This window comes from Protopterus annectens, chromosome 1.part1 (assembly GCF_019279795.1).
Source record: "Protopterus annectens isolate FY-2018-M chromosome 1.part1, PAN1.0, whole genome shotgun sequence".
NCBI lineage: Eukaryota > Metazoa > Chordata > Ceratodontiformes > Protopteridae > Protopterus > Protopterus annectens.
Genome location: NC_056726.1, coordinates 846,760,811 through 846,777,374, shown reverse-complemented (window position 1 = coordinate 846,777,374; position 16,564 = coordinate 846,760,811). Strand labels below are relative to the sequence as shown.

At 37.3% G+C, this 16,564-nt stretch overlaps 1 protein-coding gene across 1 annotated transcript in view; it reads left to right on the top strand.

Moving 5' to 3' along the window:
- LOC122815150 (probable E3 ubiquitin-protein ligase HERC1) overlaps positions 1-16,564 on the top strand; it is a 5,886,073-nt gene that overhangs the window by 3,390,634 nt on the left and 2,478,875 nt on the right. Inside the window, exon 39 of the mRNA XM_044087407.1 lies at positions 10,868-11,394. Within this exon, the coding sequence (XP_043943342.1) occupies positions 10,868-11,394 (527 nt within the window). The remainder of the gene's footprint in view (positions 1-10,867; positions 11,395-16,564) is intronic.

The window sequence follows — 16,564 nt, the reverse complement described above, 5'->3', positions numbered from 1 at the left end:
AGCACTGATCTCCATGGACTTTTTTCAGAGTCAGCCCAGGACTGCTACCTGGTTAAGTGACTTGCTCAGAGTTGCACATTTAAACAATGGAGGCGGAAAGAGTTGAACCCTGGACCAGTGGACCACAGGGAACAGCTCTTTAGTCTTCAATGCCAACTACCATCTGCCTTACCAAAACAAGTACAGCTTATACTCTATGATCTCAACCCTCCATCTCCTTAAGTAGCCCCACCCCCTCAAACAGACTACACACAACCAGCCACCGCCACTCATCCATGACACTGCAGACATGGAAGGCTCTTCTACTATATACCCTTTAAAAAATTCAGAGGACAACTAAAGAAAGATACCTATACAGAAGCAAGGCCTGTAGAAATGCTTCCATTCACTAGGTTATAACATGAACTTTAGGGCTTGCTATAAGATACCCCTACCTCAGTCCTCAGATATTTAAACCATTGACAACTTATCCCCAAACTGTTAACTGCACTCTGAAGTCTCCCTAGTGCCCTACTGCTCTTCCGTACTCCCTCTCACTTCTTCACTTTCCTCAAGTTTCTCTGTCATTCCCTTCCTCCCTCCTATTTTTCTTGCTGTTATTGTACATTGTGAATGTAGTTTGAATGTGTTTTTGAAATACCTTTTTTTCTCACTACTGTGCTGACTGCACCTGTTTATTTCTGTAAAATGTAGCTAAGTTAAGTCTCCATAAACTCACCACTACATCTTACTAAATCTGTTTGTCTCTAAACTGTAAAGTTTTTGTTAAGTCTCCCGCTCTACTCTGTTGTATATCGCCTACTCAGAGGCAACGTCTGCCTAACATACAAAGCCATGTCAAACCCAGATCTGTTGGACATGCTACACTTAAAGAAACCCCAATCCCTCTGAGCCACAAGCTCCAGGGATCTAAATCTTGTCACCACAGTAAACAGAACATGCTGGAAGGATAGATTCATGTCCCAGAGACTTCCCATGCTCTGGAACAGACTACCCATTCATGTCAAGCAAATTTCCTCATTAAACCCTCTTTAAGAAAAATCTTGGATGGGAAATAGGAAATTCACCCCGGGTATCATTTCTGTGGCTCTGCTAGACAAGGACACAGGAAAATAACTTGCTTGGGTGACGAAAGCCAGGGAACTTTTTGGCTAGGCTTATGTAGGCCCCAGGGCCGATAGCTTAGTACCTACCTATGAACCTAAATGTAATATTTACTTAACATTTTATGTGACTATCCTTTGCTCTTGTATTCTATTAGCTGATCCTGAAAATGGCCCATCTGTATCAGTGTTCTTCTCCATTTAACAAATGAAACTTGCTTACAATAAAATGTTATTTAATTTATAGTACTTTAATGTTGAACTTTGTAATTTGCTATGTAACATTGCAAACTGTAACTAGGTATGTAAATACTGTACTTTATGTTAAAAGTCCTATTAGCTTTCTAATTTGCTGTGCTTCTGCTCCGGGCCATGGCTGAAATGATTACCAGGACCTGCTCAACCACCTGATCAAGAAACGCTATAAATGAATAAGTAAATAAATAATCAGTGTTGTTAATGTATGATGCCTCACAGATTATTTGTAAAACACACCTGAAAAAAGGGGGATTTCTTCTTGAGGAGTCAGCCAGGAAGATAGGGATTAAGCAAGACTTTTTTCCAGTTCCCCTATCCTGGGGGTTGGCTGGAGTTTCCATCCATGGATTAGTAGTTGTCAGTGGAAACTGAAGACTGTAGTTCATCTGTGCATTTCTATACAATGCACATTGGGTAGCATTCTTTCAAAGTGGCACCGTACGTACGTACTACTCTCCACTTGCTTACACACACATTTCCCTACTTGCAGGGCCCCATTTCACTGGGACAAGCAGGAAATTTGCTGGAGAAGTTGAAGTCAGAGCAGATCATCAAGGAGGGGCTCTGGGCCCATGGCTGATGGCGAACATTGTCAACAAGAACTAACCAAAATTAGGGTATCGATCTGTAAATATGCTACTGCCTAGCTGAAGAAAGTGCTTGTCATTTGCCACCCTCGTTTCTATTGGGAGGTTGAGTAAAGATGATTCATTGAAGGCAGGGAGCACATCCACAGTATGTCTGTTTATTGAACAGCCTGACAGATGTTTTATGCACCCACAGAAAATTATTACTACATGGTAATTATAATATAGTTTCATGTGACACTGTAAGATTTGGTATTTTTGAGGAGTTCACACAGAAGCAAGTTGGTTAGTTAGTTATCATGTGGAATAGAATCTCTGTTTGTTAGTGTTGGCTTATATTGCTGGTGAGAAAGTTTAGATGCACATACATTCAGCTTCCTTAACTAAAATGATGTGTACTGAGTTTGTGAAAGTAGAGTGATCTCCATTTTTCACATTTGCAGGATAGAATGTTCCAAGTTGAAGGTGGTACAGTTGGCCACCATATCAAATTTTCACTTGGAAAGCAATGTTTCTTGCTTGGCTGCTTCCAAATTGTGTAAGGCTTTTCTAAAGGGCACCTTTGTAGTGTGGAGGGTGTGAACTTCACTCCTTGAAGTATGTCATGCACCTCGTTCACTAATAGAATTCGAACTTTAAAATACGTATTACAAAGAAATAACTTAGTAGGTAGTCCAAGGTTAAGTTAAAAATTGAATATTCCTTATTGAAGCACACAAACAAGCAATTCTAGATGAGTATAATGAAAAACATTAAAGACATTCATTAATTTACATATAATCAGGTTATCTGGAGCAAAGGAGTGGTTACAGAGGGTGGTTCTGTTAAGAGCAATAAAAGCATTAAACTCATTCCTTTAACCAAGTCCGCCTTCTCCCGTAACACCGTAGATTAAACTGAGACTGTGCTACTTTAGAACTAAAAACTTAAAAGCTAGAGACAAATTAAAATATATAATATAAGAACAGCTTATTAAGGCTAACTTACTAATCCAGAGTTTATTAATTAATAAACCAACTCACTAACAAAATGACTAATTAACTAACAAAAAGATCTACCATTAAATACCTGTTGGAATAAATATTAGTAACTTATAAACTGAAACACTTTTAACAAAGATTGCTTTCGTACCAAATAAATACTTCATCAGATTTGTGTGTAAAAACATATAATATTAATGAACATGTGTATAAATCTACAAGTGAACACATAAGTAGGCTGAAAACCATAACTTTAACGCTTACCTCTCAGGTAGACAACAAGCAGTCCAGTGGCAAAGCAAGCTATCTCACTTATTACCCAACACCATAGGTGTACCACAAGGCTCTATACTTGGTCCCCTTCTTTTCTCGGTATTCATAAATGATCTCTCTTTAATCATCCCCAAAGCCACCTGCATTCAATATGCAGATGACTCCACACTAATCTGCTCTGACATCTCTCTCCATAATCTCCAAGTAGCCACCCAAAACTGCTTTGCTGCGGTTGAAAAATGGTTCACAGAACGGAAACTTATCCTGAATCCAACAAAAACCAACTTACTATTAATTTTCCCCTCCTCAACCACTTCCTTAGGGCAACACCCCTCTCTCATTAATAATATGACCTTCTATGTTCAGTCCACTAATGGCACCATCATTGAGCCTGTTACCAACACCAAACTACTAGGCGTCATTATAGATCACAAACTCAAATTTGACGTGCATATCAGTCAAACAATAAAGACAGTAAACAAGAAACTTGGTTCCATGTACAGAATTAAAAACTTTTTAACTCCCAACACCAAACTAAACCATAGCACGAACATACCTCCTCTCCTCTCTAATATATGCCTCTCCAGTACTTTCCTTCCTAAATAAAACCAAGCTTAATAAACTCTCTATCGCTTACAACCATATTGCCAAATTTGTTACAGGTGAACCGTATCGTACTCACCATTGTATTAACCTAAAGAAACTTGACTGGTTAGAACTCCCCAATCTTCTCAAACTTAACCAACTTACAGAAGCATTCAAAATAATTAAAGAACCAGAGAAAACCCCCTCACTGAACCAACTCTTTACCCCCTACACCAATCTTAGCTGCCTCCGATCTTCACATAGTGTCCTGATACAAACTATCAAATCTAACAACTTAGGTGGAGACGCTCTATATGCCAACTCCATTGGAAAACTATGGAATTCCCTTCCTAATAACCTAAAACTAACTACCTCTCTCAACCAGTTCAAAAGTAATCTTAAAAAATTCCTAAAAGCTCATTGGCTATGTCCTTGCACTAAACCGGACTAGTCCAAATAAGTCCACTATCACCCCTTGTCTTTTCCTATTGCCCTCTCCCTCAGCTCTTTTTTCCACTAAGATCCCTATAATTACATGTTTATAACATCTCCAGTACCTCTGACTGCCTTCCCCTCATAATCTCTATGTGAGTTTTATGGGACTATAATTTCATCCTTCTCCTCTGAGCCTATTATCTTTTTCCTCTATACCGTCTGGAACAGCCCAACTCCACTTTCCTTTACATCACTCGACTATTTTTACCTATGCCCTGTTTAAATTGTCACCTCTCACTATCATGTCATCAAGCAATTTATTTATTTTATAAAGATTGTATCCATACATGCATAACAAAGTCTTATTTTTTAATGTGGAGCTTTTCTCCCTGGGTCTCTAACCTGCAATGGGTATGTTTATTTCTGTGTCTCTAACTAATAGCATTATTATGAATTTATCTGTATGTAAGTCAAAGTCCTGTTTTTAATGTGGAGCTTTTCTCCCCGGGTCTCCACTGAAAATGGATATGTATCCAGTTGGACTAACCCGGTAAACAAATGTAAAATAAATAAAAATAAATAAAATAAATAACTATAATTGCTAAGGTGGAAATACGAAAAATGTTAGAAATAAAGTGTTAAGGCCCTGGAGATCTGTTCAAGTGTGCCATCTAACTAAGAAAGCACTTTGTTTAAATGAGTAAAAGTATCAGAAAACTGTACCAATATCAGTTATTTTCATTGTAAAATATTTACAATGTTTGATATTTGTTTATAACAATATTAGCATGTATAATGTTAGCATGTAATGTCATCATTAATCAGTCCCATATCAGACTTTTAATAGTCTTTTAAACAGCGAGGCAGTTTTCTGAGTTCTAATATGCTTTTTTACAGAGCAATAATAATTAAGCCCCAGTTTTCTAAAAGAGTTCAGTTTCAGCTGCCACAGTAATTCACATTTTTCTAAAAGATTAGGGATGTCTCCTTCCACTTCCAAAAGGTCCACATGATCAATAATTTAAAATTTAAAGCCAGTGTGTCTTTTGTGAAGCTGCAGGTGCCGAGCCAGTGTATTATTCTTGCACTTAGCTCTAGTTTCGAAAGATGGCCAGAAATCCTTCTTTTAATTCTGTTGAGCATCTTTCCCACATAAAATGCTTCAGTCTTTGCAGCTTGCCCTGCAAACCACCTGCACTGAGTTAGTCACCACCTGCATTGTTTTAAAAGTCTCTTTGAATATGGGCAGAGAATCATGTCTCCCTCCTCTATGTGCTGACAAAAAACACAGATGCCTCCACACTTACTGATGCATGTATTCAACACACACACAAATGCAATGTTTTACTAGTACTTTTGTACTTACTATAACAAAAACTTCTATTGTAATTTTGTTTGTAATTGTTTTTTTTTCTTTTTGGAGCTTTTCTCCCCAGGACTCCATTGAAAACGGGTTCTTCTAGGCCCAATGGACTATCCTGGTAAACCAACTGCAAATAAATAAAGTAAATAAATATTCAATGTGCTGTGCCTACCTTCAACCCAACTCCTGATGTTTCTGGCTTTCTTATACACAAAGGAGCTTCTCCAAGGATGTCCTTTAGATTCGAGCTTTCAGTAATTATGGCCTAATTCTCAGTAATGATATTAATGATGCTGTAATAGTCAACCGTAAAAGTCAAGATACAACTATCTTTAGATTTGTTTTCCATAGATTTCTTTAAAACCCTCCTATAAGGAAGAATGCTTCTTGACAAACTGCTGTTGTATCCCCTCACCAAAAAGTCACTTTCAAGATCGTTTAGGTTCTTCAGGAAGGGTTCAATTTTCATCATGATCCTGGCCAACCTGTACTCCTGGGACTTAACATTATATTTTGTACTGGTGGGATGGCGACTCTTATTATATAGCAGGAAGTTTACTCTGGTAGGCTTTCTGTAAAGATCTGTGTCCATTTTACCTTGCTCCAAGTCATTAATAATCTGACTTGAATAACAAGACTGCCAAGGTAAGGCTGTGGGAAGAGGTGAAATGCAGGAAGATGATGGTTTGATTTTATATAGTTGATAAAATCTTCTAATTTAGCACTGTCGCCTTTCCACACAATAAAGATATCATCAATAAAGAGCAGATACACTGTGATATTTTGCATGTATTCTCTGTTAAAAACATAATCCTCCTTCCACTTTCCTGAGGCTGTTGGCTAGGCTAGGGGCCATAAGTGCTAGTGAAAGATCCATCACCTCCATGGGATTTAACAGTTCTAGATCAAGGCTTAATTCAACAACCCTTTGAACCTTCAGCAAAAACTGACTTGAAATTCCTGTCTTGGAAAACGGCCTTTTTAGTTGCTATTACATCTGCTAAAAGGATTTTCGAATTTCAGGCTTTCATCAAAAGCCCCTTACATTGTTTTTCATAAAGGCAATGTTACCTTACAAACCAGTTCTTTTCTACCAAAAATGGCTTCTGAATCAAATGTAAATCAAACCATTTATTTACCAGTCTTCTTTGCAAAATGTTCGAACAAGGGAATATACATGCAACATCTTTTAGATGTCCATAGACAACTACATTTCTACTTACACAGAACAACATATTTCAGGAAAACTGACAAGCTGTTTGTCTTTTTTTCACCTAGTCAGTTGGGTTCTCTAGTTTCTAAAGTTAATAGCCAAATGGATACTAAATTACATTTACTGGATATATCCCCAGCAATTTCTCTCCCTACCCAAACCATCTAAGGTCCATTCAACTAGCTCCATGGCCACCTCAACTGCCATCTGGTTTAGAACTTCCACTGATGATATTTGTGTAGCAGCCACCTGATCCATGCTCATACCTTTATTATCCATTACAAATTGGATTTTATTTCCAGAAGCAGAGCTGCTTTTGGTTCAGCAATTCTCTGGAATATTCTTCCATGAGGACCACCCAAGATTTACATAGGTGGGGACTCTTTCCCATACATTGAGGAAGAATGAAAAGGATAACCTCAGTTATTAAAGTTATGTACTCACCATGACTATTCATCTGTGTTGCCCATTTTCATTCTTCTTCAACTCGGCTCCCTGCTTTCCCCTTCCTGTCATTTTCTGGAGTTGCCTGATGAACCTTTGGGACCTGTAATTCCAGGTTTGAGCCCTGGTTTAATTTCTCTTCTACTGTTGTATACTAAGACTTTTAAGGCAGCAAACTCAGTCTGAGGTATTTGAGATGGAATAGGGCTTTATGAGAAGAGGGAGGAGCTTGAGAGTTGGAGCTGAAGCCTGTAGAATGCAGCCGAGTCAGATCCGAGGTTGGATCTCTAACTAATACTTTGAGGAAGAATGAAAATGAACAACACCGATGCATAGTTATGGTGAGTGCATAACTTTAATTTCCAGAGGAAAGTTTGTGAGCATGAGAGCATTGAAGCTGAAGCACATTGGGAAGAACCATATGGCATTTCCTGGAGATGTTTGTTAATGTACTCTGAGACTTAATATTATGATGAAGTAACATATTTGAGGGGATGGTTATTTTGAAGCCTGTTTGTGAATGTTGGGTGGCAGCATTTCAAAAAATGAGAATACTCTTGGTTATCCAACACACTTCTGGAGTAATCATCTTGTTAATTTGTAATAGTTTTAGGTAGGCAAGGAGAAAATCAAATCCTGACATATTCCTAACTCATGGATGTTCACCTTTAACTAAGTGTCAAGGGAAACCTTTATTATGTTATTTGGTTAGTCAATGGGTCTTTTTTAATTCTCAAACAGCAATAAATTTAATCTTGGGCAAATTAATTCTTTAAAGATGCAACTCATTTGCAAGACTATCACTGAATTAGCTTAGTAAAGCTATTCTTTGGTTAATTTTGAATTTGCCTGAAATAAAGCCTACTTTAAGATTACAAAGTCATCAGTATTCATAAGCATTGAGGTTTAAAATGTCTGTTGTAATTGTGCTTATGTAGACTGTAACAGAAGATGAGGGTATTGCTGAACTTTGTAGCACTCTTTTGGTAAAATGGGTTGTGTTTGAGTAAATAGTACTAATTTTCATATCGTCATACCTTATTGTACACATGTACATTTACTTCTGATTCACCCACTCATTGCATTGTTTCCAGGTTCCTGTCTAGCCCTCTCCTCAGTTTTCTGATTCCCAAAGAGCTTTTTTCCATTAATACGAGATATAACCATTTGTCTAATGGGCCTTCTGACTTCTCAAAAGGTGAGACTGGTAGCTACTCACTTGTAAGGTTTAGGAAATGAGTACTCTCTGAGGCTGGTGGGGGGGGGGGTGCAGTTAGGAGGCTGGTCACAGGCCCTAACCTGGCAGAAGGAATGTACATCATCATCTCTAATCCTGTGTAGACTTGTGAGGATCCTGGACCACATGATAGGTTTCATAAATGGCAGTAAGTCCCATATGTTTCCCTCAAGATAGCAGAGCAGGAATTTAGCTCCATCAACTTAACTGTCCTTGTCAAACGGGATCTGTTTTCAAATCTGAGTCATTGCCAATACAGATAGCATTCTGACAGAAACTTACTTTTGAGTGTAAGTAAACAAATTTAGAAGGTATAATAATAAAAAGAACCACCGACAGCAGCCAGACCCCAAGTCCACAAAAAATAAATAGATGAGCAATTCCAAGTTAACAACAAGCGAACTCAGAACAGCGAAACGATCCAGTATTCCAAATAAAACTTCTGTTTATTACAAATGAATGGCTATGAGTTCTTTCACAGTTAAACTGCTTCTTCAGATGTGATACACTGCTCAAATATAATCCATCAAATACCTGATACTCTGCATAACCAATACATCACGTCAGACAGAATGTAAAGGCACATTCAACATAAAAAACTATTTAGACATAGATAAAAATGCACAATGAAAAAAAAATATATATATATATATATATATATATATATATATATATATATATATATATATATTATGGGGTCTACTACCATAGATCGAAATTACACTATTTTGAAATACGATATTAGTGTCCCACTAACGCGAAAGTGCACTTTCACGAAAGTCAATAGAACGAAGGGTTAGTGGCTTGGGTAATGGATAGTGGATAGCTAGTAGGGCTATCCACTATCCTTAACCCAAGCCAAACCCTAAGGTCTGTGACTACTGCACCACAGTGCAGAAAATTGTATTTCCTCCACTGAGCAGTAGTTATGGACCTAGTTCCTGTACTGTGGTGCGGTAGTCACGGACCTTAGGGTTAGGGCTTGGATGAAGGATAGTTGATATCCCTACTAGCTATCCACTATCCTTACCCCAAGCCCTAACCCTAAGGTCCATCACTACCGCACCACAGTGCAGGAAATGTCCTGTTCAACGTAGTGACTTTCGCGAAAGTGCACTTTCATTGAAGTGCACTTTCTCGTTAGTGGGACACTACTATTGTATTTCAAAATAGTGTAATTTCAATCTACGGTAGTAGACCCATATATATATATATATATATATATATATATATATATATATATATATATATATTCATTTACAACGTAAAAAATAATAAGTGATAATGAAAAGTAGGGATCTTATATGTATAAACATAAAGTATGCAGCTAGAGGCAAAATGGATCATTAGGCTGAGGGGTGATTTTGGACATGGCTTAAATGATAAAGTCCCCCTTAAAACCTATACTAAAAGCTAGATCTCTGTTTAGGTAAAGCACTTTATATTTGTACATACAGAATTTCCCGTTATTGTCGCCACATAACCTGCATATTTCAAACAGCTTTGAGTCTTGACTTAACTGTATTTGTTTGCTTTAATCCTTCTTGTAATGTTTGGAAACATTTGTTTCTTTATCCACTGGTATAGCATTGTAGTATTCGGGAAGCAGTGATTAGTAGTAGAAATTAACTTTAATACTAGATACTGTAATGTATATATCAGAAGCAGAATAAATTATTTTCATCTGCATAGACACTGCTAAGTATAACAGTGTGTCACACAATTAAACTGCCATTGAAAGATAGCTAAAACTAAATAAATAGCATGAAGTCATTGATGGACACACTATAACAAAAAGTGCTTGAGGGTTCTGTTTATTTTAGTGCTACAAGTTAATCCATTTCAGTTTTGCTATGTGAGTTGTAGTGACCTGTGCAGCTGTAGTATGAATGTCATGAACATTAGACAGCGACAGCTTGACGGCACAATTTTATTTCTTTGTTAATCAGATAAGCCCTCAGGGCAGAGTGTCCTTTTTTAGAGGTGACATGAGAGGGTATATCATTTAGTGATTTGCTCAGAGTTGCAAAGTTTGCAAGCAGAAATTGAAGGAATTAGTGCCAAGACTGCAAGATGAAGCTTGTTACCAGTTCATACCTCTGTCACATAAACTGGATGCTTAAAAATAGTGCATTGCACAATGTCTCTCTTATGCAATTTACTGACATGTACATATGAATGTATTTCAGAAGCATAAAACTATCACAATTAATTTTCCATATTTGCATTATATTTGTGTGTGTGTATGTGTATATTATGTATGCCCATGCAGCCTGTGATTAGTAACCTAGCCTTTCTTATGAATCCTGTTTATTTCTTAAAATGCTAATAATTTCATCAGAAGGAGCAGTAAAAATTGTAGGTAAACGTTTGTTCTTTTTCATTTCAGGTAGCTTTGACTGATTTACGGATGCAAGGGATACCCAGAGGCCTCCATGCTGGTGAGCCTTACTGCAGTCCTAGTGTTACTGCATTTGAAGAAGCAGTTATTGAACTTATACGAAAACTCCATCAATGCAACAACTGGATGCCTGTAATCAATCAACACATTATAGAAAAACTGCTGTTAATTAGGTCTTTAGGGATTACGGAAAAGAATGGAAAGTCATTTCACACACACAGAAGCAACAACACTATTCACAATTTACCCTTTGAAAAACAGAATAATGACTCAAAGAAAACAGCTGAAGGATGGGACCTGGATGATTCTTCCATACTTACAGATACTCAGCTTCAGACTCTTTGTTCTCAAGTTTGGCCAGTTTTGGCTGTGATTGGTGGAGTAGATAGTGGCTTGCGGGTCGGTGGTCAATGTATACATAAACCAAGCAATCGCAGTGCTACATTGTTAGGAGTACTTCATAATGGGAGTGCATCCGCCAAACTGCAATGGCAGGAGGTAGATATGACAGTCAGGTAAGTATTATTTTACTTTATTTTACCATAGCGATATCTCTCTGCACAATTAAATTTTGGTCTTCATTTTGAGTGAAAAGCATATTTCCTGAATGGATTTAGACTGTAAGATATGGTAATTTAAACGTTTTCAGCACAGCTTGAGAGGTTTGACTAAGACTGTATTTTTAAATAGAACTATCTTAAAGGGATCTTCCTGTATGTCTCTATGAGTGCAAAGAATTTGATTTCCATGCTTATTCAAGCCATGATAAGAAGTAATTGCCCAGGTTGTAGAAAAACATATTAGTTTTTGTTTGCTCTTTGCCATTCCTTGGTTTTTCCAAACTATGGACTGCCTGTGCAATTCTGGGGTCATCAGAAAGTGCATTTTTTTATTTTCTTATTTGTACTTACAAGCCTGACCACTCAACCTCCAGTAGCACCCCTTTGGCCTGTTCAATCCCCTATCCTGTATTACATTAGCACCCAACATCACTGTGTTTCCAGAAAGAAATATCTTTTGGTATCCCCAACACCTGTCAATTTTTTTTTTTTTTAGATTTTCTTTTGAGCAGCTGCTATCCTCAATCATTTCATGTTGGTGTGCAATGTGCAGTGCCTGCTACATCCGGCCCACATGTAAGCATGTTTCTGTGTTGCTGTGCTACACCTCAGATGGCAGAACATTCGTTCCCCTGTCCTGTATTACATCAGCACCCAACATCACTGAGTGTCTTTTGGTATCTCCAACTTCTATCAAAGCTTCTAGTCTTAACCATGGGAAATTCACTGAAGATGTTATAAGTAGCCCCCCACACACACACACACACACACACACTCTTGGAGAACTGTCAGCCTGCCACCTATCATTAACTGGCCCAGCAGCACACTCTTGTGGCTATAGTTAGACAATCCTAGGTCACCAGGGCTGCTGTCAGGAGATGCATTCCTTTTCACAAAACACATTTTTCAAATTATCATGTAAGACATAGGCACACATACATTAACAGGAAAGAAAATAAACATTTCTCATTTGTATGCATTATACTGTACATTATATATGTTTTCTTTTTTTAACAAATGTAATTCACTCCAGCATTACATAAATTGGTCAACTTCTGAATTCCCTTAAACCTCACTCCTCCTCTTGAATGTTATTCTGCATGTGTTGTTCCCACAAATTCCATTTATTTCTATGTTCTTTACTATTTCCCTTTTCTCAGATCCTACCTTAAGTTCTTTTTTCTCCTTTATAATGCATTTAATCAATTCTAGCAGGTTATGTTTCAATTTCCATTTTCTAGTGCTTGCTTTTTTGTCAGCCAGTAGCATTAAACTTAGTAAGCCCTTAGTTTGTCTGGATAATTCAGATACCAGCGCAAAAGAATCACTTCCTTATTTACAGCCATTTTCTCCCTCAGCGTTTCTGGCTGAGTGCTCTGTATGAAATTTTTAAAATCTGCAAACTTGTTACACTCCCTAAAAACATGTTCCCGGTTACCTCTTTCTTTTTGAGCATTGCTATCTACTGAAGGGAACATTTTCTGAATACTGCTTGGGGTATAAAATACCTGTGGAAAAAATTCCAAGCAAAAATCTTAACTTTCTGGACTTTGTTGCATACTCTGTAGTCATACAGATGTTATCCCCTTGTTCCTTTTTAAATTGTCTTTCCAGTCTCTCTTCTAATCCTTTATAACTTTTTCTGATTGATTCTAATATTTATCATGCAATATTTTATAATCCTTTTTTAGCAGCAGCTTCTGTTTTAAACTCAATTAAAAGTTCTACCTGAGCTCGTCTTTCACATACCACTACCCTATCACTTTCTTGTTGCGTATATTCTATCAGTCTCTGATAGGGAAGGCAGTCTCTAGCCTGCTTGTCTGAATGTCTAGTTGGCCTCATCCCACTTTCCCTCATTAAGTATTTGCTTCAAATAAAATGGTTCTTTTGCTGATTTTTCTACAGTAAATTCCAGCTGTGTTTTGCCTATTTTTATGTCCATACTTGTGGGCATCGTAGTGTTGTCGCCTCACAGTAAGACGCTGATCGGTTCGACTCTCAGCTAGAGTGTCTTCTGCGTGGAGACATGCGTGAATGGGCGTACCTTCGTTGAAGGTTGTGCGTTAGGGCTGGCAACTCAGTACATAAAAATCAACTGCCAATCATTAGTGGACCGGAGTTCCACTGTGGCGACCCCTAACCGGGAAAAGCCGAAAGACACAACAACAACAACAACTTGTGGGCATCCCAATTAGTAAAACATTCTTTCTGCTTTCTCACGTTGTTTCATTTCTTAAAATACTTTCTGCAACTTTACAAATATTGTATTCTCTGTTGTTTTCCTTATGGATCTGCATCCAGAATCCTACTGTCTCCTTATTTCTCAAACTTCCTCCCAGTTTCATCATAATCCCTTTCTACTTTGATTTATAACCTTTTGGTTGTGTTATGTATGTGATCATTAATTGCATAGCTTTAAAGTATTCATTCAAATTGGGTATCCAAAACCACTTTGTTTTATTGGTAGGATCAACGGATCCCACATAACACTTGCCCACTTCCCCGCCATAGTAAATTTCTTCAACTCTTTATTAATTATCATCCACAACTTAACCTCTGGTTGATAAAACTATGCCTGACTTGTATATAAAACTAAAAGGACTGAACAATTTTTCACTGCTTGTATTTTATTATTCATATCCATAATTAAAATCTTCCAGATTCTCATTTTTATATAATTTTTGGTTTAGTCTCTTCCCACATATCCTTAGCTGCCATAACAGAATTATTTTTAATGGTAATACCTAAATACTTCATTTTATTGTATCTTCATAAATATGGGTCTTGGTGAACCAATTTGTGCATGGGTGTATACATAGTTTATTGCTATAACATTTGTTTTTTCTTCATTAAGTCCAGAGGAGCAAGGTTTAATTACCCAAGCATCCACTGCCTAACTGTACGACTCTAAGCAAGTCACTTAAGCAGACCCTGCTCCCTGGCTAAGTCTGAAAAAGGTCTGTGGAGATTACTGCTACTCTGGAAAGCAAATGAAAGATAGATAGTATTTATATTCTATATAAATAGTATGATATTAATAAATAGGACATGCTGGAGGGACAGATTCATAACCCAGAGGCTCCCTTCACTATGGAATAAAATCCCAGTCCAGGTTAGGCAGAGTCCCTCATTGACTCTCTTCAAGAGGAATCTTGATGAGTGGATGGGAGATCATAGGTTTACCCCGGGTATCACTTCTGTGTCACTGTTAGACAGAGGCACAGTATACTAACCTCGAAAAAGGGCATAGCAAAATTTATTTAAAATGGGTGGCGAAAGCCAAACATACTCTGGCTAGGCTTATAAATGCCGTAGGGCAGATAGCCTAGTATGAACCTATGAACCTATAGATAGATAGATTAGATAGATAGATAGATAGATAGATAGATAGATAGATAGATAGATAGATAGATAGATACTTCTACATCAGAAAAAGACTTGAAACTGTCTCAATAATCCACAACACAAAAATTCTCTTTTTTGGATTTATCAAGAACAGAATAATATCATTTGCAGATAAAGCTAAGCTTTCTTGATTATCATACCAGTTATATTCTTGAATTTGTGAATCCCTTATTTTCTTTGGCACTGGCTTAAATGTAAAGCAAGTAGAGAGGAAAGAGAACACCCCTATCTGGTACCACTGTTCAAGTACAGCTTATAGGACGGGACACCCCCTACACACACACACACACACACACACACACACACACACACACACACACACCGCCTAATGCTTGCCTCCAGTCATTCATGTAGCCTCCTAATTAACCCTATTATTCTATCTAGGAATGCAAATTCTTTCAGTACCATACTCATAAAATCATAGCTGACTCTATCAAATGCTTTCTGTGCATCAAGACCCACCAACAATAGCACTATTTTGTTACATTCTGCTTCCCTGTGGATCATCATTGTTTTATTAATGTTGTTAAAGTTTGCCTCCCCTCCAACACCGCTGCCATTCTTGTAGCTGGTACAGACATATATACTTCAGAATTCCCTTGCTCTAGGGACCTAAACCTTGTCACTACAATAAACAGGACAAAGCTGGAGGGATAGATTCCTGTCCCAGAGACTTCCCATACTCTGGAATAAGCTACCCATCTATGTCAAGCAAAGTTCCTCATTACCACTTTTCAAGAAAAAAAAGCCAGGGAACCTTGTTGGCTAGGCTTACTTAGGCCTTTGAGCCAATAGCCTAGTACGTACCTATGAACCTAATGTATCTATATAAAGCTGCGACTGAAGGGTCCTTTACCCAAGCAAATTATACCGCTGCCATCCCCTCCTTTTAAAATACTGTTAAAACCTTCTAGATCTTTATAATTGTATTACCTCATAACTTCCAAATTTCTACAGAAATACCATGTGTTCATAGAAACTTCCCTGTGTTGATTTATTAAACATCATCTTATTTTTTTTTCATCTTTTACTGTCTTATCTATTACTTGTTGAGTCTCACCTTCCTCTAACCTTGGCATTAACAATTCCTTTTTTTGCATTAACAATGTTCATATGTCTGTTATGTACTTGGAGCTTTTCTCCCCGGGCCTCCGCTGAAAATGGACATGTATCCAGTCGGACTCTCCCGGTTAACAAATGTAAAATAAATAAATAAATAATTATGTCTTCCATAAATATTTGCATGTCACTTTTTTTGATTTCTGCATTTCTCGGCTTTATGCAAAGTCTCATAAAATTTCAGAAAAATCTCTAAAGCCTATCAAGGTTATTCTTCTTGCCATAGACTCCCTAAGTTTGGTGACAACCCTTTCGACTTTCTGTCAAGTTGTTGTGATAAAAGTTTGTGTACTCTGGAGTTATTAGAATTAGCTGCTTATCAGCAACCTTTCTTAACTCATGCATACTATTCAAATGTTCCTTTATTTCACCTTTAGCACTCTGCAGTTGGTCCTTTTCTTGTTCTGCGAGATTCTCCTTTTTCTGCAATACTTTAATCTCTGTCTGCCCATCTAAATAATTCATTTTACTTTTTTCTCGTAGCTGTTTTTTTCTTTTATTTATTTCCTATTTTAAATTCTATTTTCATTCTATCCCACTCATTAACAATCCCTACTGAATAAATTTCTGTCTTCCCTAATAACTCTCAAATAATTTC